We start from the raw sequence: 19,338 nt of genomic DNA, 5'->3' as shown, positions 1-19,338 counted from the left end.
TTTTATTATAACGTTTTTATGACTCACAATCTTGTTAGTCCGTTCCGGGTGGAATCTTGCAACTCAAATTTCGAGCACTTCTCGATTAGCTATCCGACTGAAACTTTCAGGGTAGCTCACAATTCGATGACAATGCATTATTTATCCACTAGAGGTTGAAAATTCCACCTCTAAGGTGGTTAAAATGGGGTCGATTTCTTGTCCGTCGTTCCGGGTGGAATCTTGCAATTCAAAAAGACTTATTTCTCACCCGCCAGCAAAAATTATGCGTGGTGCGTTTGGGCGTGAACGGTGCTCAAATATGAGCGGTACCAGGTTCAACCCCGTTCCCATCATTACACTTTTTTGCATTTTCTTACAACTTTTAATCAACTTTTATGATAATTTATATAGTAATTACAACTTAATTTCAACTCTTATGATAATTTATACAGTAATCTAAAATTATAAGATTTTAAATTGATTACTAATTCTTATGATAATCCTTCTGACCATGCAGTCTTTTCTAATGTATGCCCAAAAACGTAGTAAATCAGTCCAGTCTGATTCCAAGGATGGATTTTATTATATAATATTGTAATAAGAAAACGAAAAAGAACAAAATAACTAAAGTAGATTAAAAAATTAATCTAAAAATAACGTTTTTATGCGTCTTCAAAAATATAAAATAACCCTCCGGGGGTCTTGATAACCAAATAGGACAGATGAACTAGAAAAACGAGGGGCGCATCTTTACTACTTCACACGTCTGAATATATAATAACATATTATCTTCTCATTAATAACTACCTTAACTCATAATTCATGCACAATCATCTTTTCTCTTCTAAATAAAATAATACTTAATGACATGTCATGTAAAATCGAGCACCACATTACTTTAAATGTTAAGCAAGTAGGTAGTTAACAAAAAAATTTAAGCAACCTACCTAGAACAAACTTTGGAGAGAATAGCAATTAAGTCTTTTCAAGTTTGCAATAAAATTTAAGGCAAGTGGCACGGAAATCCATTAAATTTTATTTCCGATAAAAAGTCATACTATCACTTTCTGATCCGTTCGGTTAGAGAGACTGCATTACGAGAGACAAATTAATGCATTAGCATTAAAGCTTAGGTTTTAATATCTAAGTAAAAAGATGCGCCTCACGTTTTTCTAGTTCATCTGTCCTATTTGGTTATCAAGACCCCCGGAGGGTTATTTTATATTTTTGAAGGCGCATAAAAACGTTATTTTTAGATTAATTTTTTGATCTACTTTAGTTTTTCTAAAATACATTTTAAAAATAGTGTTCACACACTGAATTATTGACTATTAAGTTGACTGTAAAAAGTCTATCCATCACATTAAAAATTTTGAGAAACAATTATGTATTATAAAGTGTAATAATAAATGTATTAACTATAAGAATACATACTTTTTTTAATTTCGGTATCAAATAATTGTGGAAATTAATGAATTGAAATTTTTATTTTATTAATAATGGCTTAATAACATTTTAAAATATATTTCTGGTTCATGAATTTGGCAAAGTATTTCTGAATGTCAAATGATGATTGTCTGAATCACAATATTTCTTAATATGCCATAAGGGTTGCTCAATATTTTGTGTATAAACAAACATCTGATTGTACGTCAACAAAATTGTAAAAAATAATTCATTCATTAATTAACCAATCTAATATCTATTCAATAACCTTATATCACCTATTAATATACTGGTAAGAGATCTAGATCCAGGAAGAGTGATCTGCCCTAAAACTATAATGTATTAGAGAAGTTAATTTTTCAACTTTCAATCAATTTTTATTACTCATAAATTCTCATAAAATTAATTTATACTTTTTTTTTAAGCCGTGTCAAAAATTCAATAGTAGGAAAGACCTTGCTAATATTTAACACTAATATATTTAAACATAAAGTCTTCAGGTTGATCAAATTTTAAAACATAAAAATTCTTTTGAATAAAATCTACTTTTAGATAGGAAATTTGTTCAAAATAACAAAATTCATCAAGAAAATTGTTTTATTAAATACCTCAAATGGATACCATTGACTGATATTTTATTAGCTATAACTGTAGCAACTTAAAATATAACTTTAAACCATGTAAAATAAACATTATCTTATGCTGAGATAATGTACAGTGTATACTATTTTTTTTTCAAGATTTGGCTATTATGGCCATTAGCTGCATATACCATTTAGATAACAGTTAATATTCATACTATTTAGCCCAGAATTATATAAAATCAACAATGTCTTAAAACAACAATAACCAATTGTATATTTCTCCTATAGGTATATGTATATGTGTGTGTGTGTGTGTATGTGTATGTGTATATATAGTGTTCTAAAAAAAAAAAAAAAAATGAACAAATCATTTTAAATTTGTTTCTTTTTTAACTCAAGTCATTTAACATACTATACTAACATAATCTAATAACTATAATAATTGTAAATTATGATAAATATACAAGACGAGTATAGTATATACATTATTTGTAGTTTTTTCAATATAAAAAAAATAATAAAAATTACATTTTGCAATTACAAAATCATACATAATAAAAACGCCTACACTTTTAATTTATATAATATAATGTTGATTAAAAAAACGTATTTAAATTGATTATTATAGTTGTTAATTTTTTTTTACCTAATATAAATATATGTTAACAAATTTTTTTAATTTTTTTGGCTTCGTGTTGTACTATTGTAAAAGTATTAATGACATGTTTATAGATTAAAAACAAATAAAAATAAATCACTGAAAAATAATTTAAAATTATTTTTTTGGTTCATCATTAACACTAATTAAAAATTAAAAAATATATAAATCGTTTTGTGTCATACTAATCTTTTTTAATAGTTTGTGGTGCTTCAGCTAGACCTTTGACCTAGAAACATAAAACATGGTTAAGTGTCAAAATAAGGTAAATTTTTTTTTTTTTTTTGCTTAAATAAGTTAACCAGAAAAAAATCAAAACAAATTTACAATAATCAATACAATTTGTAACCATGCAATGAATAAGCATAAAATTTTATAGCAATGAATAAAAATTGGATACCTGAAACCTAACCTGACTTCTCGATACTTCAAAACAGATAAAAGCCGCACCTACCCATACATAATCCTATGTTACTTGCAGAGGGAGGGGGCAAATTAAAAATTCTTTCGTTATTTTTAATAACGTAACATAAATATTTAATTATAAATTTACCTAAAAATCCACATAAAATGGTCTAGGCATATAAACCTAATGGATATTCTAAGTTGTAATTGAATTATTTCAATTTAACCACTCATTAGTAAACGCCTGATTAGTCTGTACATCTAGTATAACAATAAATTCTTACTTTCAAACGATCAGCTGTTTTCAAGAAAGCTGGCAATTGTTCTTGACTAATATTGACTTCACCAGCATACATAAATTCCAGTATCGATTGTAGGTGACTGAATGGTACATCTTTCAATATTATAATTGGATGTTTGGATGGGTTTTCCTTAAAAAATAATAATAATTACAGCGTAAATAAAAATTAATTCATCTTTAAGTTAAAAATTTGAGGTATCCCAGTTTTCATAGAAATATAGAAAATACAATAAATATAATACTTGTATCCTTAAACTATGTACCTAGTGCAAGTGTCATTAAAAATGGTTATACATCTTAAAAACTATTTAGAACCGTTAATAAATTATATAGAAATAAACAGTTTTAGCGCCTTCCTTTAAATAAAGTGATAAATACAAGTACTAAGTACTAACATAATAATAAGCTTAATACCATCTATTTATTTACTAAATTATAATTTATTTTTCTATTTAATAGCGTTTATTTTTTAAATCCCTCCTCAATTCTTAATCTTTACTAAGACAATTTTAAGTACTAAGTCTTGAGTTTCAACATTTTTTTAAAAAAAGTGTTTAAAACAATTTGTATTTGATAATTTTTAAATACTTACTATAGAAACCTGTATAATAAAGCGTTAGAATAAGCACTATAACTTTGATTTTTATATTAATTAAAAACCTTAATCACAATTAAATACACTTTATTCATCTGAACAATACACTTGTAATTAAGAATATTATCACAAGGAATGTTGTAATATCAGTGATATTAGTTTAACACTTATGAACCAATTGTTCTAACTATACCTGTACCTACATAACAATAATTTTACACCAATAGCCTAAAATCAACATTTTTTTTCATCTTTTATAAAAAAAATTCTTTTATTATTATAAGAAAAAAATAATTAGGTATTAAACAAATATCAATGTTAAACATTTCAAAATTGTATTCCTTTATAAATTATATCTTCTAATATGAATTCAAAAATGTATATTGAAAAACTCAATTATTTTAAATCATGAAAAATGATGATGATATAAGCTAATCATTGATTTACCTCTAGTAATGCCTTAAAGTAAGGACTGCAAGCGGACAAAACCATTTTGTGAGCCTTACAAGTTTGACCCTCGCACGCTAACGTCACGTCGGTAAAGCTTTTTTCATTCCTAAGATGTTTGAATGATGATACCATATTGCTCTGGTAATCGTTCCATTTTAAGAAGTATTGCTGTTGATCGGCCATTTTTTATCTAATAAAATTTTAAATCGTTATCAAAACATTATCTAAACAATACAAGTACTAGGTACTAGGTAAATAAAATAATACACAATATTAAGAAAATAAACGCGTAATGGAAAAAATGTACAGATATCGTTACCTTTAGTCGAATGTATCCTTTACTGGTAGTCACTGACTGCTGACGACGTCTAGCTATGTAATCCTTAATTTCGGAATTTTACTTTTGACGATCAAGCGACTACAGAAGATTCGCTAGTAATATTTTTGGTTGAACGCGGCATGAACGCAATACGTATTCGACCGCTTCGAATTGATGCGACAAATAAATGTACTGAGAAAAGGCTTAATCCTGGAGTCGTCTTATTTTGAACGTAAAAGCATAATAAAAAACATTACTATAATGTAATAATAATAATCACTGAGATAAACAAAATGCGAAAAACGTCGACCCGTGTATATTTGTGCGTGTATGCGTGTGTGTTAGTTTTCCTTTACGGGTGGGCGGTGAAGTGATGGTCGGCGGACGACTGTGAAGTGTGGAGGGATGGTACCTATGGAAAATGACGGCAACAACAGCGCTACCAAAGCCGGCAATGAACGAAAATTAGTTTCTAATTTTTGTGACTAAATGAGAATTTCTATATTTTGCGTATTCGATATTCTACAGACTTATTTAACACTAATGCTTTGATTTTTTCTCGGCCAAAGCTAAATAATACGCTTAATTGTACGATTTTTATTTGGCTATGTTGGCTACACTAACCCGGGACATTAAGAGTTACTGCCACCGCGGTTTTTCAAAAGCAGAGTGAAAGCGAGATGAAAAGCAATTTATATTTTCCTCGAAAACGTCATTATATACCTGCATAGTTAATGTATTGTACTTATTGCACGATAATATTGACACTAACTACTAAAGACACACGTCTTGGGGTATGGTGTTCACATTTTCGACAGCCATCAGGCAACATTGCAGTATACAGTATACTTATTTTCGTCGCAATCAATATAATAAGTATTGGGTACTATATTCATTTTGCCTTTAGCATTTTATGAACGTCAAATTTCTCCTAATGTATGTTTTTAAATTTGTAATTATACACTTATTATTATTATCGTGTGTTAAGTGTATAGAAAATATGAAACATCATAATCTATCTACCGAATTTACGGCATATATAATATTATTAATATAAACAACATCGACTCGCATAGAATGTTAATTTTTAATTGAATGTTCTTGTATAGTTTTACCAATAACACATAACTAAACTAAATAACTTAATAGTCCACAATTGGTATTTTAGCTTTGTAAATACATTTTTAAAAAGTAAAAAAAAATGTACGAAGGTTATAAGTTAAAGTTTAATTATATATTAAATACCTACTACCCAAGTTTTAGAAAAAAATAACGAAATAATTTCAACATCTTGAAGTATGCTTAAGTTTACATATTTACTTAATAACATTTTTATGACTACAAATTTTAAAAATATATGAAAAGGTTGTATTGACTTAAAACTAAAACAAATGCACCTTATAAGTTTGGTAGGTACATTTTCTTATGAACTATCGAAAAACATAATTATTTAACATGCATACATATATAACGCTTAACGCGAATCTTTTATCATTTTTTTTCATTGGGTGAAATAATTATTTTTTATTTTTACTTCATTAAATTATTATTAGCTGATGTAGTTGATTAGTTGATTATCAGTTTAGAGACGAGAACTTAGTAATAAAAATAAAATCAAAAATATATTATTTACCTATTGGGTAAAAATTACGAAATTCAAAAAAATCTCTTACCGTGGTTTTCAATTTATATTATAACCTCTTTGACAGTGGTTCTCCTCATCCTCATACCAACCATGGTTGTAGATAAACAGGTTACTCGACGGTGTATGTTTTCGACTGGCTTTAAGCGGTCACGCCGCGTTACGCTGTCTATAGAGCGCGCCACCGAGATGCAAGCCATCAAAAGTTATATTTCCTATCTAACGTGTACTAAAAAGCTGTTTTTTAAATCAATAAAGATAGTATTATACAAGTCTACAAGAACAATATAATACATGAATTTGATGTATTTGTTTGTCCTTAAAACGATGGTGTAGTCATAATACTACTGTTACGCATAGTTATTTCATTATAATGGTTAAGAAAATACCGATAAAAATATATGTAAATGGCTAAAACCGTGGTAATAAATACCACATTATTCATAAACAGTATTAAACAAGTCTATAAGAACAATATAATGCATGCATTTTTTTGTCCTAAAAACGATATTATGATTATAATATTTATAAAATGAAAAAAAAATATAAGATATAATGGTTTAAATACTCAGGTTAACCCCTTTACAGCTTTTGGTAACCAATACATTTTTTTATATTTTCAAGTAAACTTCGGTTTTTCTATAATTACGATTATTGATAAACTACCTATCTAGTTAAATGTTTTTCAACATTATTTTATTTCTAAATATTAATTATTTATAGTTAATACTTAATTTTGTGTTCTTAGTATCTGTCCTTTCCATGTGAAGACCACAAAAATGAAATCATAATTCGAATTGTAACCGACTATATTGTAATGAGAATGAGGCATTACGTGTAATTTCATGAAATACATTTTATTTTAATTAATCCGAATTTTTTTTTCAGATGGGATATTTACAACAATTATTTTTAAAAAATACGTAATATTTTATGAAAGATTTATGAATAATGTGGTATTTATTACCATGGTTTTAGCCATTTACATATATTTTTATCGGTATTTTCTTAACCGTTATAATGAAATAACTATGCGTAACAGTAGTATTATGACTACACCATCGTTTTAAGGACAAACAAATACATCAAATTCATGTATTATATTGTTCTTGTAGACTTGTATAATAGTTAATACTATCTTTATTGGTTTTAAAAACAGCTTTTTAGTACACGTTAGATAGGAAATATAACTTTTGATGGCCTGCATCTCGGTGGCGCGCTCTATAGACAGCGTAACGCGGCGTGACCGCGATTGTCGGCTGCGATGCGTTACCTGTTTATCTATAACCGTGATACCAACACATTTCCCGCTCATATTCTTTGTAACCTATTTATCTTTGGGTTATTCGACAAAAAAATTTGGGAGATTCAAGATTGTTTAGTGTTGTCGTTTACAGTTTACTGCATATTATAAAGGATTTACTGTTTGTTAAATGTGAATCATGAAACCAACATTCATTGTTGTTTAATAAACGTTTTTCAATGTGATTTGTTTGTCATTTTTATATTATACTAAGTAATTTTAATATCACATTATTTCTATTTTGTAATTGTCAAGTAAGCATCTTTTGTTTTATTTAATAATGCACTAAGTTAACCCATTATCATTTATAACGTTTTTCCAGACAACATCAGTCAACTATGGGAATGAATTACGAAAGAATGTTGACTAGGGGCGCTCTAAAGAAAATTATGAATGGTGAAGAAATCAAAGACCCAGTCATGCAAATTTTGGGCACTAGGAAGATTGCAGGGTCAGGTGCTAATGATAGATACCGTTTACTTATTTCTGATGGACAAAATCTTAATTCATTTGCTATGTTGGCCTCTCAGCTGAACGAAATGGTACCATCTGGGGAACTTACAGAATTTGCTATTATTCAGATTAAACGTCACATAATCAGTAATGTTACCGATCGTGGCAAAGGTAGTAAACAAGTTATGATACTTTTAGACGTAGCAGTTATGGTTCGAGGTGACGTTGTTGGTGTGAAAATTGGTGATCCTAAACCAATTTCTGAAAGTTCTGGACAAGACTCAGTACCAAATGGTAGTTCAGCTGTGTCTGATGCTTCAGTAGCCAATAAAAAAGTTTCGCCTATTAAACCCCCTCAAGCAGTACATTCTAGCGGAATGAATAATGGACTCCAAAAAGATATCGATACGAGCAATATTCATCCTATAAATTCCTTAAGTCCTTACCAAAATAAGTGGACCATTAGGGCAAGAGTTATGAGTAAATCCGCTATTCGTACTTGGACCAATCAAAGAGGCGATGGAAAGCTTTTCAGTATGGACTTGGTTGATGAACAAGGGGAAATACGTGCTACTGCTTTTAATAATGAATGTGATAAATTCTATGATATGGTTGAAGTAAACAAAGTGTACTTTATAACGAGGGGTGTTGTTAAAACAGCTAATAAAAAATATACCAACTTAAATAATGATTATGAACTGACATTATCAGGAGAAACCCAAATTTATCCTTGTCATGATTTTGATGATTCTCAAATGCCTGCTATGAAATTCAATTTTGTTCCATTAAATTTAGTTAAAGATTATGATGTTGATAGTATGGTAGATATTGTAGGAGTCTGCCAACATTCTACCGATATGGTTAATTTAGTATCTAAAACTACAAAAAAGGAATTGAAAAAAAGAGATATAACTTTGGTTGATCAGTCTTTGAGCTCTGTGACTGTTACACTTTGGGACAATCTGGCTGAAGATTTTGATGGTTCACTACAGCCCGTTATTGCAATAAAAGGAAGCAAGATTCGCGAGTTCATGGGAAGTAAGTCGCTATCTCTTATGGGATCAACAATCATGCAGGTTAACCCAGATATTGAAGATGCCCATCGCTTAAGAGGTTGGTTTGATGCACTTCCGTCAACAGTAGAATTTAATAGCATTTCTGCTCGTTCAGAAAGTGGATCTAATTCTCAATTCCATACTATTAAAAGTTCTCAATTGGCTCAACTTGGTGGTGGGGACAAAGCTGATTATTTCAGTATGTATGCTTATTTGGTCTTTGTTAAAAGTGATTCGGCTCTTTACAAAGCTTGCCCAAAACCAGATTGTCAGAAAAAAGTTATAGATAAAAATGATGGAACATACAGATGTGAAAAATGTAATGATGAATCTGAAAACTTCAAATATAGACTTCTTCTTTCTGCACAGCTTTGTGATACAACTGGGAGTCAATGGGTCACTATGTTCCAAGAAGCAGGTGAAGGTCTTCTAGGTGTTACTACTTCAGAAATAGGAAAACTATATGAAGATAGTAAGGAAGATTACAGTGATATTTTCCAAAAACAGATGTTCAAAATGTTTGAAACTAGGGTTCGAGCAAAAATGGAAACATACAACAATGAAACTCGACTGAAAGTATCAGTGATGAATATGAAACCTGTAGATTATAAAGTGGCTTCATCAAAATTAATTGCAGATATCAAGAGATTGAGTGGAATTGGTTCTTCTGTTATGTAATCAGTTTATTGTATTTTTTTTACACTGTATTTTTTATTTTAAATTAAAATTATAAAAAGAATAAAACTCACATTTATTTATATACCTATGCTTTATTTGAATAAAAAAATAGAAAAAGCACAAATTGATTGTTGATTTAATAACAAGCCTATCTGGAACGTAATACATTTTTTGACCATAAAGTTTACATATAAAGTATAAATTTATATTTATTATAATATTTTGTGTAAAATGACAATTTTCCATATAGTCAATGATGTTAAAGTTTAATACTAAACACCATACTGACAAATTGTTCGTAGTGCAGAGTAACAACTCCAGCTTGAGCTGTGTCAAATTGTCGAAAAGCTGTAGTTAAATTCTGGAAAAAAAATTAATTTTATAACTATTAGGTTACTGCTATTACTATCCTCACTTAATTTAGAAGGCTGGAAAATAAATTGATTACTACATCTTGAGTTTCGGTGAGTATTTTATAAGAAAACAATTGAAGTTAGAAAAATATTTTTTAAGCATTGTTGCTAGTTTTTATATAATTTAAAGGCGGTAAATGAATTGGCTCCAAGTGAAAATTTAAATAGCCAATGATTCTTAAGAATGTAATCAAGCGATCATCTGTGCTTAATATAGATATTTACCCTGTTGATTTTATGTAACTTATAACTACATTGAATTTAGCACATTAGGTAAAATAGCATTGATTTATTATAAGACTGCTGTCGAGGGTCAAGATGTTCAATCCAAATTATACCATATATATTATGTTATATATATATATATATGAAATTTAAATAGAAATGGGTACGCTCTCTAAGCTGGTTCCAAATTAATATAAATTAAACCAAAAATATCAAGTATATGGTGTTATTATATGTCGTCCTTACATTAAGCATTATGCAACATTGAATAAAGTCGTCAAATAATATAGTTCCATGACCTATTCTGTCAAACTTTTGTACCATAGTAGTGACAGTAACTTCAGATAAGCTGTACCCAAATGATTGTAATGCAGCTCGTAGTTCATTCTTGTCAATGTGACCAGAACTATCTTTGTCAAAGGAACGAAAACAATTTTGCCAATCTGTCACATATTTCCACAGGGCTCCAAAATCATCAAATGTTATAGTACCTTTATTTGTTTTATCAAACATATCTAAAAAAAATAGTTTGAATAATATTTTATAAATATTTAATAAAACAATTATATAGAAGAAAATAACTCAAAAAATGTTTTGAGAAATTACACACAAAATTCTCTCTTCCTTAAATACAATTGTTTTAACAATCAACCTGACTAGCTGTGATGCGTTTTTGAAAAAAAATAATGAATTAATATATTTTCAATTTAAAAAACATCCTGTTCAAATTGAGATACTAAAGGACTCAAATAAAAACATAAAATAAGTTTAGGGACCATTTTAAAAATCTAGCATAAATCCCACATCCTTATCTAATTCTTATCCTAGAATATATATTAAAAATTATAAATTATATAAAGGAATTTTCAAATATATATAGATTATTATACTTATAGAAAAAATCAGTAAATCATACCTATCACTAATATAATAAGTTTTAGTCCTATTTCAGTGGAAATTCATTATCTTTTCATTAGTAAGTATTAATAATTTATTTTTAATTTATCTTTAACCATCTTATTCTAATAAGGTAAATAATGATATAAATTATTTTAACTTACTTATCATTAACCTAACAGTTTCTGGATTGAAAGGATTCCATGTACCGTTTGACAAAGCTACTTGTAGCTCACCTATTGTTATTGTACCACTCTTATCTTTGTCTAATCTGCAGAAAAGTGAAAAGAAAAAATTGGATGTATAAAAGTAATACAAAACAATTTTCATCAGACCTAATAAAAAGAAAATTATTCTTAAATGAAAATAAGCTTGGGTGTATTTTTGAAAAATAAACACTACACTAAAAAATAATTTAGATATAGTCTGGATTTTCAATTTAGAAAAAATAACTACTGAAAAATGTAATTATAGAGTATAATAAAATAGAAGATTGAGTGGTTAATTGTGTTATGTGCTAACTGTTGCCAATTTAACACTTGGTCATTGGCAGCTCCATATGTGGCGAGAAATCTTGTAAAAGAGCTTTTATCCCCATCTCCGATGATGAAATAATAACCTGCTCTAAAAGCTAATTTGTCAAAATACCATCTCATAATGGCAGCATTGAGACTTAAGACTTGTCAAGCTCTGTTAATAACCATAATACAATATGTCTGTTGAATATGGTGTGTAGAATACATATGAAAAGTTAAGAGCCAGCTGATATATACAAATACAACCATAATAACCAATACCACAATGAAAATACTGTATTTGAGTAAATTCCTAGGGAAGGGATAGCAAAAGATAAAAAAAAGTCGCACATAAGAGTGTAGTGAGTGTAAGTCCAAAGTCCTGGGATAAGAAGAAATGCTCATTTAAAGCAATATATTTTACTTTCTGGAGTAAAAACATACTTCTGGAACATGTCCCATAAGAATTCTCTTGGAGGCATCTGTCCTTGTTGTCCTTGAAACTGGGCCATTTTTAATATGGAAAAATAAACAATAGATTCAAGTTAAACGGCTATGTTTGTTTTTGGGGCAATGTTTTGTGTATGAAATTAAAAAAAGAACAAGATAAATTTAAATTGTATAAAATGTATTCAATATTATAGTAACCTTACGCGCCTAACGATACACCTATTATAGAATTTAAGAAGATATCTCAATCTCTTATCATTTTTATTCAGTATACTTTATTCATTACCATTGGGCTTTGGGTTTTGACTTATCGAATTCAAAATACTACGTCATATTATGCGATAAGACGATGGAAGAAATCACATGGATCGTTATCCTATGATAACAAAAATGTAATATAATATATTGAATAAAAAACGAAGAGGTATGCCAGCAACTTGCAATAACCCTGAAATGACTACTTCTGGATATTTAATCCCAAGAGAATATAGCGGCAGTCATGTGATGAAAGTTGATAACATGAGTTGGTGACATACCTATTTATTTTATCATGGTGTATTATGTAATCTATTATATTTCATAATATTGCGCATGCGTAATCACTGATAAGATATATCACCGATCTAAAAAAGTTTGGTCCACTGTTCAAGAATTTCTAATTTGTTTGTTCGGACGGCAGCAGAGGGAAGACGACAATCAACAAGTATGTGACAGTAGTGGGAAAATCGAGTGGAATTGACGTTGCCTAGGTGAGGTAACGTTTTCTTTAGAGATTAATGATATTATTGCCATAACGTTATTGTTCGTCTGTGACAAAATTCGACTCCAATGTCTATTAGTAGGTCACTGGGTCAGTGGTCTACAAACGCTTAGTATTTAGAGAAGTAGAGTTGTAATAATATGTGTTTACATTGGTTGTGTTTTTGTGTGTACAAGAAAGACTGGAGCGGAGAATATTCACCCATTGGCACCAATTCCAGATTTTGGAGCAGCATCATGACCAACAAATCAAATTCCCTAGTTGAATACGGTTCTTGCGGATATTGTCCTACACCACTGTCAGCTACTAACCGGAATGTTGAAAACACCACAGCCATGGTGTCGCAGGCAGAAATATGGCAGGAAGACAAAAAATTTACAGTAATTTTATTTCAAACTACTTATTAATACCTATTGGATGTATCAAACTCTGACTTTGTTTTAAAATAGGTATATAAAGTTGTGATTTGGTCACAGAATGATTGTTGGCATGTTTTTCGTCGTTATAATGAATTTTACAAACTAAGCGAAGTGCTGAAAAAACAAGTAAAACTAATTAACATTTTATTTGCTATTGTATTTTATTGTACCTTGCTTTGTATTTTATAGGTTCCAAACTTTAATTTAAAAATACCAGGAAAAAAGTTGTTTTGTAATAATTTGGACCCTTCATTTATTGCAACCCGTCGACAAGGGCTCGATCAATTTGTTCATCACTTAATGCATCAAACCAATTTACTTAACATGTAAGTTTCACTAGGAATATTTTTAAACACTAGTTAAAAAGGCTAATTATTAATAACTAATTATTAGTTCATAAACTCAATGTATACTATGATTCAAGAGGCTTGATTACTTTAGGGGAGACTGGGACAGGTTAGGTACCAGACATAGTCTTAAAAAAGACAATATTTTAATGTTAGTTTCTAAGTTACATATTTCTTAAGCAATATAAATCTGTTAGACATGATGTATACTAATATAAAAAGTGAGCCAACTAAGCCTGGTCTCCCCTGTGTAATTTCAGAATAATGACATAATTGTTTATTTTTTACTAGAATGTTATGAAAGTGTGTTATTATTGTAAATTAAAAGTTTTTTAAACTATTTATAATTTTTATTAACATAATTTAATATAAATATAATTTGTATTTTATGTGTTTTCATTGTATAACTTTTTAAGATTTAAAATTAAAATTTTGTTTTACTTCTTAAATAAGTTGGAAATATTTTTCTTGATAATTAATGTACAATAGCTATAGCAGATTTCTGTAATATCTTGTTTTTTATTATATTTTTACATACTACAAAAAAAGTAGACGTATTTTTTTATGATAATTAAATTAAACGCGATCTAGTGAAATCTATATTTATAAATGTTTAATTAACATGATGTGTTAATTAAACATTATATTAATGAACTATTAGTAGTTTGTTATCTAGTAATAACATGTATTTTTATGTACATTTTTACAATTCATTGAAATATATATTTTTTTGTTTTAGTACTGAAGTCCGTAAGTTTTTTAACTTGGACACTAAAATAAAGGAACCAGATAGACCAAATCTTTTCAAGTGTATGGGTACCATCAATTTGGGACCATCAGAAAGGACATCGTAAGTTCTTTAGTAAAAACTTAAAAACTAAAAGATTAGTATAATAAAGATACATTTATTGAAATATTCTTAAATTTAATATTAAAATAAATTAAGTAATTATATTTTTACATTATTTTAGCGCAAATCCATCAGATTTTGTATTCCTTCGCATCATTGGTAAAGGTAGCTTTGGTAAAGTATATCTAGCTGAACACAAAAGTGAATCTACTCATTACGCTGTCAAAGTATTGGATAAAAAACATATTCTTGCCCGCAATGAAGTAAAGCACATAATGTGTGAACGAAATGTGCTCTTGAAAAATATAAATCATCCATTCCTTGTTGGCTTGCATTATAGCTTTCAAACAAAAGATAAACTTTATTTTGTTTTAGATTTTATAAATGGTGGAGAGGTAAAACACAATCATTGCCCTATTATTAAACCATAATATTTTGATGTATATTTTTTTATGTTTAGTTATTCTATCATTTACAAAAAGAAGTTAGATTTTCGGAATCAAGAGCTAAATTTTATGCTGCCGAAATAGCATCTGCCCTTGGGTATCTCCATTCAAATGGTGTCATATACAGAGATCTCAAACCAGAAAACCTTTTGCTTGACCAAGAAGGCCATTTGGTACTTACTGATTTTGGATTTTGTAAAGAAGGACTAATTGGTACTGAAACTACCAACACGTTTTGTGGCACTCCTGAGTATTTGGCTCCAGAAATTATCAAGAAAGAAGTAAGCTCAGTCACTGTTTTGCTAAATTTTAATAGGTCTAGGCTATAATAGTAAAAAAAAGTTTTTCAGCCGAGTCTGCAACCACGAAAGAGCATTTTCATGTCTCGTTGAAGTACCGAATAAATTTAGATTAGGTGTGGAATTATAATTTAAAAAAAAATATATGGAGCTTCCAGTTACAGCATAAGGCCAAGGAGATTAAAAAATTATGTACAATCAAGTTTCTGGTTAAAATTGTAGTGTTTATTATCTGGCCAAAAGTAACTTAACATAGAGAATTAAACTATTTTGAATTTATTATTTAGTTCTAATTTGATCGTACAACATATCTCTTATCTACTATATCTTACCCCTCTCCCCTACCCACTATCTCCCGTCCCTATCACTCACCCCTATTCCCTACCCCTATCTGATATCTCATATCAGATAACAGCGTAACACTTTTTTTGTTACGCTTTTTTTCGGTTAATTGCCACAGCTAATTCCACCCCATTTCCATTCCCACCCCCAACTTCATCTTCATCCCCATTTATTTTTTCGTTACGCCTTTTTGGCAACGCTTTTTAGGTAACACTTTTTTCGGTTATGTGCCAGAGCTAAGACATGAAAATGTCAAAAAAAGTTACAGTCTACTTAAAGCCTAATGGCTAAAATTATAAACATGGAACATGCTTTAGCCTGCTGGCTCCTGAATAGTGATTTTTTCTGATCTATAATCTCCTTACGATTTATGATGTTAGTATAGTCTTAATTATATGTTCTGGCTAAAACATTTGCATCACAATGACGACTTGTTGTTATTTTGATGGCATCTTATATGTTATATGTTACACAGTCTATATGAGCGCCGCATCAGAGACGTAATGCGGAGATAGGGGTGAGAGATATGTTGTATTCATAACGATCAAAATATAACTGTAAAATAAATTCAATGTAATTTAACAGGTCATATTTCCTCTGAATTGTTTAAGGCCAGATATTATGAAATCACTAAAATATAAGCCAGAAACTTGATATGTTTACTAGCCACCTTAGATACTAGCTTGTTAATATACTATTTCATTATCTATAATTTCACCACTACTTTAAATTTATTCAGTACTTCAACGAGACATGAATATGCTCTTTTGTGGTTGCAGACTCGGCTGAAAAACTTTTTTTTTAATTTAATTTTTATTTATGAATTGTTAAGTAACATTTTGCCTTTAACCCCAAAAACTAGTTTTGCTGCGGTTTGAGTTTCGAAAAACTACAACATTATTTTGAAAATAATTGCATTAGAACTTGTACATGTCCACACCCAACAATATTTATTTATATTTAAAAGTTTTACCATTTTTAATATTCGCTTTTTTAAATTTTCGCAGTTTTTGTTTACTATTTTTACATTTTTTATTTTTGCCAAATCCTGTCTTAACGTTTAGAAATAATTTGTGTTTTATAGGCTTATGGGAGATCGGTAGACTGGTGGTGTCTTGGTGCAGTGTTGTACGAGATGTTATTTGGTCTGCCACCATTCTATAGTTTAAACGTGCAAGAGATGTATAACTTAGTTCTCTACAGTAGATTGAAAGTTAAAGGACCTGTGTCATCGCAGTGCAAGCATTTATTGCACAAGGTTAGTAATTTATATTTTTTATAAAAAAAGGCAAAAGAAACATTTGTTAAATATCATACATGTGTTTATAACATACAAACAATTTGTTTAGTTGTTGGAGAAACAAAGTAATAAAAGACTTGGTAGTAGTGTTCAAGATTTTAGTGAGGTAAAAAAACATCCATTTTTCAAAACAATAAACTGGGACGATTTATTAAATAAACGTATTACTCCACCATTTCAACCACAACTAGTAAATATACTAATTTTGTTTAAATTTAATGGAATTTTATTACAAGATTATTATTACTTATCTTGTAACAGAATGGAAAATGTGACCTGCAGTACATTGATTCTCAGTTTACCAAAGAATCTGTCAGTTCATCAATGTTGTCTTTCCGTGCAGAAACTATCGAATCTAGTGTACAAGATATAGATAATGCGTTTGCCGGTTTCTCGTATACACCTCCTTCTAGTTTAGAATAAAAGTAATTAAATGATATATTATGTACCTATAACTGGTGTTCCTATTGAAAGCGAAGTATTTTTTATTCTTATTTTTCTTTTAAACTGTTTTTTTCTTTTTAATGCTTATTATTATTTATATTCTAGTACAATTATAGCTGTGATCTTGATGCTATATAAGAATATCATTTTTAATTAAAACTTATGAGGCAATAGACAAAAGTACTTATCATTCCGATTTTACCTACTGTGTTCATGTGCAATGGTTTTTGCAATTTCTTATAAGCTAGGGTTGACATTTTTTAGGTCAACATTATTCACTGCCAATTTTTAAGAACTACTCGGTACACCAATTCTGAAAACTAAACTAAGTTTGATTTATTGGCAGTTTACTTAGTGTGTCTAACAAGAATAAAGACTTGAGTTTTAATGTTGGCTAAAAGCCATACTGAAAGTTACTAATTCATTTTTATCTCTGACCATCATGTTTTATGTATTTTCAAATAATATAAGCAATTTTATATACTCTGTTGCTTAGCTGTACTATTTTATTCTTATACTATTTATAATATATGTAAGGGTATATATATAGAATATATTTAATTTGTCTGTTGCCTCTTACACATCACTGAGGTAGGTAGTACCTAGTGAATTACTAATATTAATGTTACTTATATCTTAATAGTTAAAGTATATTACTATTATATTGAATTATATTGACAATGAGTATATTATATTTATGTATAATATTATTAACTATATGTAATTTACACTGCCGTATTCTATTATATGTATACTTGTTTCTATGTGCTGACACTATTACTTGTGTATTATTGATACTATGAATTATTGTTATAAGATTAATGCTTAGCCAAAATGAAATAAAACTGTCTTTGTGCCATGTATGACAACTTAACTAGACAAATAATGATATTAATTGTCAAATTATATATAGTTTAGATCAAACATCAACACTTAATCAATTCATGGCTTTACCTACTGTGGTGTGATAACTTGTTGTAATTAATGTATGTTTATCCTATATTGTTTAATGTTATTTTTAAACCTAAAAATTAAAAATACTATTCAAAATTAGATATTAAGTTTGTTTTTTGTATGTTTTTTTTAAAAGTTTTAACAACATGTTTTATTATTAATCAAATATATAATATGTACTATCTATTTTTATCTTTTTTTTGATACTTAGTGATCCTAAACTATATTGCTTAGGCTTACCTAATTTAGCACATCAACTGCTATACTCTGGTTTGGGGAGAAAAAATTAGGAGTTTGTATTAAGAAACGCACCACCCCCCTCCCTAGCGTTCCGGTGCGCTGCTACATAATACTTGTTACAACCTAATCTCGTACAAGCTCTGCTTTTCTAGGCGTTAAAAACTAAAATACACAGGTATCCAAAAGTAGAGTCTCAACAAAACGTGTACATATAATTAAATGGTTTGGTTATTTTATTTTATAAAAAAAGAATCCTGTCCATCTACGACGTATGTAAATTCTTCGTGGCCTTTATACACCATGTTGCCAAACGTCATAGTCGAGCATCGAACATCGTATAATTACAATATTGGTATGAGGGTATGTCATATTTTTGGACACATAAATAGAATAAATACAGTTTCGTAGACCGTAGGGCAAGAATACAAATGCTTGTATTTATATACATATATTATACTCGTATAATATATACAGGTATATATAATATATTTTTAGCTTTGATGTGTTTTTTCTTCAAACTATCAAACGATTGTCAACCAAAATAAAAAAAAAGGTAAATATAATAA

At 28.9% G+C, this 19,338-nt stretch overlaps 4 protein-coding genes across 10 annotated transcripts; 2 read left to right on the top strand and 2 right to left on the bottom strand.

Moving 5' to 3' along the window:
* Positions 1-2,345: 2,345 nt before the first annotated feature.
* LOC126833406 (longitudinals lacking protein-like) lies at positions 2,346-5,119 on the bottom strand. Its single transcript, XM_050564726.1, has 4 exons — positions 4,741-5,119; positions 4,419-4,611; positions 3,360-3,506; positions 2,346-2,899 (listed from the first exon to the last, which is right to left on the bottom strand). Exons 2-4 carry the CDS (start codon positions 4,602-4,604, stop codon positions 2,855-2,857), a joined length of 378 nt encoding a protein of 125 aa, XP_050420683.1. The 5' UTR covers positions 4,605-4,611; positions 4,741-5,119; the 3' UTR covers positions 2,346-2,854.
* A 2,598-nt stretch (positions 5,120-7,717) lies between these two features.
* On the top strand, positions 7,718-9,953 carry LOC126833195 (replication protein A 70 kDa DNA-binding subunit). Its single transcript, XM_050564356.1, has 2 exons — positions 7,718-7,939; positions 8,008-9,953. The coding sequence occupies exon 2, from the start codon at positions 8,024-8,026 to the stop codon at positions 9,869-9,871; it is 1,848 nt and encodes a 615-aa protein (XP_050420313.1). The 5' UTR covers positions 7,718-7,939; positions 8,008-8,023; the 3' UTR covers positions 9,872-9,953.
* LOC126833198 (programmed cell death protein 6-like) lies at positions 9,944-12,623 on the bottom strand. Its single transcript, XM_050564365.1, has 4 exons — positions 12,366-12,623; positions 11,571-11,677; positions 10,756-11,024; positions 9,944-10,232 (listed from the first exon to the last, which is right to left on the bottom strand). The coding sequence occupies exons 1-4, from the start codon at positions 12,431-12,433 to the stop codon at positions 10,131-10,133; spliced, it is 546 nt and encodes a 181-aa protein (XP_050420322.1). The 5' UTR covers positions 12,434-12,623; the 3' UTR covers positions 9,944-10,130.
* Positions 12,624-12,976: 353 nt separating this feature from the next.
* LOC126833196 (serine/threonine-protein kinase Sgk2-like) lies at positions 12,977-18,578 on the top strand. 7 transcript variants are annotated; one of them, XM_050564362.1, is made up of 10 exons: positions 12,977-13,120; positions 13,352-13,511; positions 13,581-13,676; positions 13,740-13,876; positions 14,637-14,747; positions 14,869-15,142; positions 15,208-15,474; positions 16,919-17,092; positions 17,184-17,324; positions 17,396-18,578. In XM_050564362.1, exons 2-10 carry the CDS (start codon positions 13,368-13,370, stop codon positions 17,555-17,557), a joined length of 1,506 nt encoding a protein of 501 aa, XP_050420319.1. In that variant the 5' UTR covers positions 12,977-13,120; positions 13,352-13,367; the 3' UTR covers positions 17,558-18,578. The 7 variants fall into 7 exon arrangements, with proteins under 7 accessions (XP_050420319.1, XP_050420320.1, XP_050420315.1 ...); XM_050564363.1 differs by having other exon boundaries at positions 12,977-13,125; XM_050564358.1 differs by having other exon boundaries at positions 12,978-13,120; positions 13,312-13,511.
* The last annotated feature ends 760 nt before the right edge of the window (positions 18,579-19,338 follow it).

Source organism: Adelges cooleyi, unplaced genomic scaffold, assembly GCF_023614345.1.
Source record: "Adelges cooleyi isolate 19-005CV unplaced genomic scaffold, UGA_ACOO_1.1 ACOO_flye_CR_arks_rails_tigmint_CR_PRNA_2, whole genome shotgun sequence".
NCBI classification, from domain to species: Eukaryota; Metazoa; Arthropoda; class Insecta; order Hemiptera; family Adelgidae; genus Adelges; species Adelges cooleyi.
The sequence above is the reverse complement of the archived record's forward strand: the minus strand, read 5'-3'. Positions and strand labels throughout refer to the sequence as shown.

Coding starts and splice junctions, on each gene's coding strand:
- LOC126833406 (XM_050564726.1), bottom strand. CDS start 4,604: ATGGCCGATCAACAGCAATACTTCTTAAAATGGAACGATTACCAGAGC. Junction 3,507..4,418: donor ACTTTAAGGCATTACTAGAG/GTAAATCAATGA, acceptor TTATTTTTTAAG/GAAAACCCATCCAAACATCC. Junction 2,900..3,359: donor AAACAGCTGATCGTTTGAAA/GTAAGAATTTAT, acceptor TTATGTTTCTAG/GTCAAAGGTCTAGCTGAAGC.
- LOC126833195 (XM_050564356.1), top strand. CDS start 8,024: ATGGGAATGAATTACGAAAGAATGTTGACTAGGGGCGCTCTAAAGAAA.
- LOC126833196 (XM_050564357.1), top strand. CDS start 13,272: ATGTGTTTACATTGGTTGTGTTTTTGTGTGTACAAGAAAGACTGGAGC. Junction 13,512..13,580: donor AGGAAGACAAAAAATTTACA/GTAATTTTATTT, acceptor GTTTTAAAATAG/GTATATAAAGTTGTGATTTG. Junction 15,475..16,918: donor CAGAAATTATCAAGAAAGAA/GTAAGCTCAGTC, acceptor TGTGTTTTATAG/GCTTATGGGAGATCGGTAGA.
- LOC126833198 (XM_050564365.1), bottom strand. CDS start 12,433: ATGGCCCAGTTTCAAGGACAACAAGGACAGATGCCTCCAAGAGAATTC. Junction 11,678..12,365: donor TTATGGGACATGTTCCAGAA/GTATGTTTTTAC, acceptor ACTTTTCTGCAG/ATTAGACAAAGATAAGAGTG. Junction 10,233..10,755: donor AATGTTGCATAATGCTTAAT/GTAAGGACGACA, acceptor TTTTTTTTCCAG/AATTTAACTACAGCTTTTCG.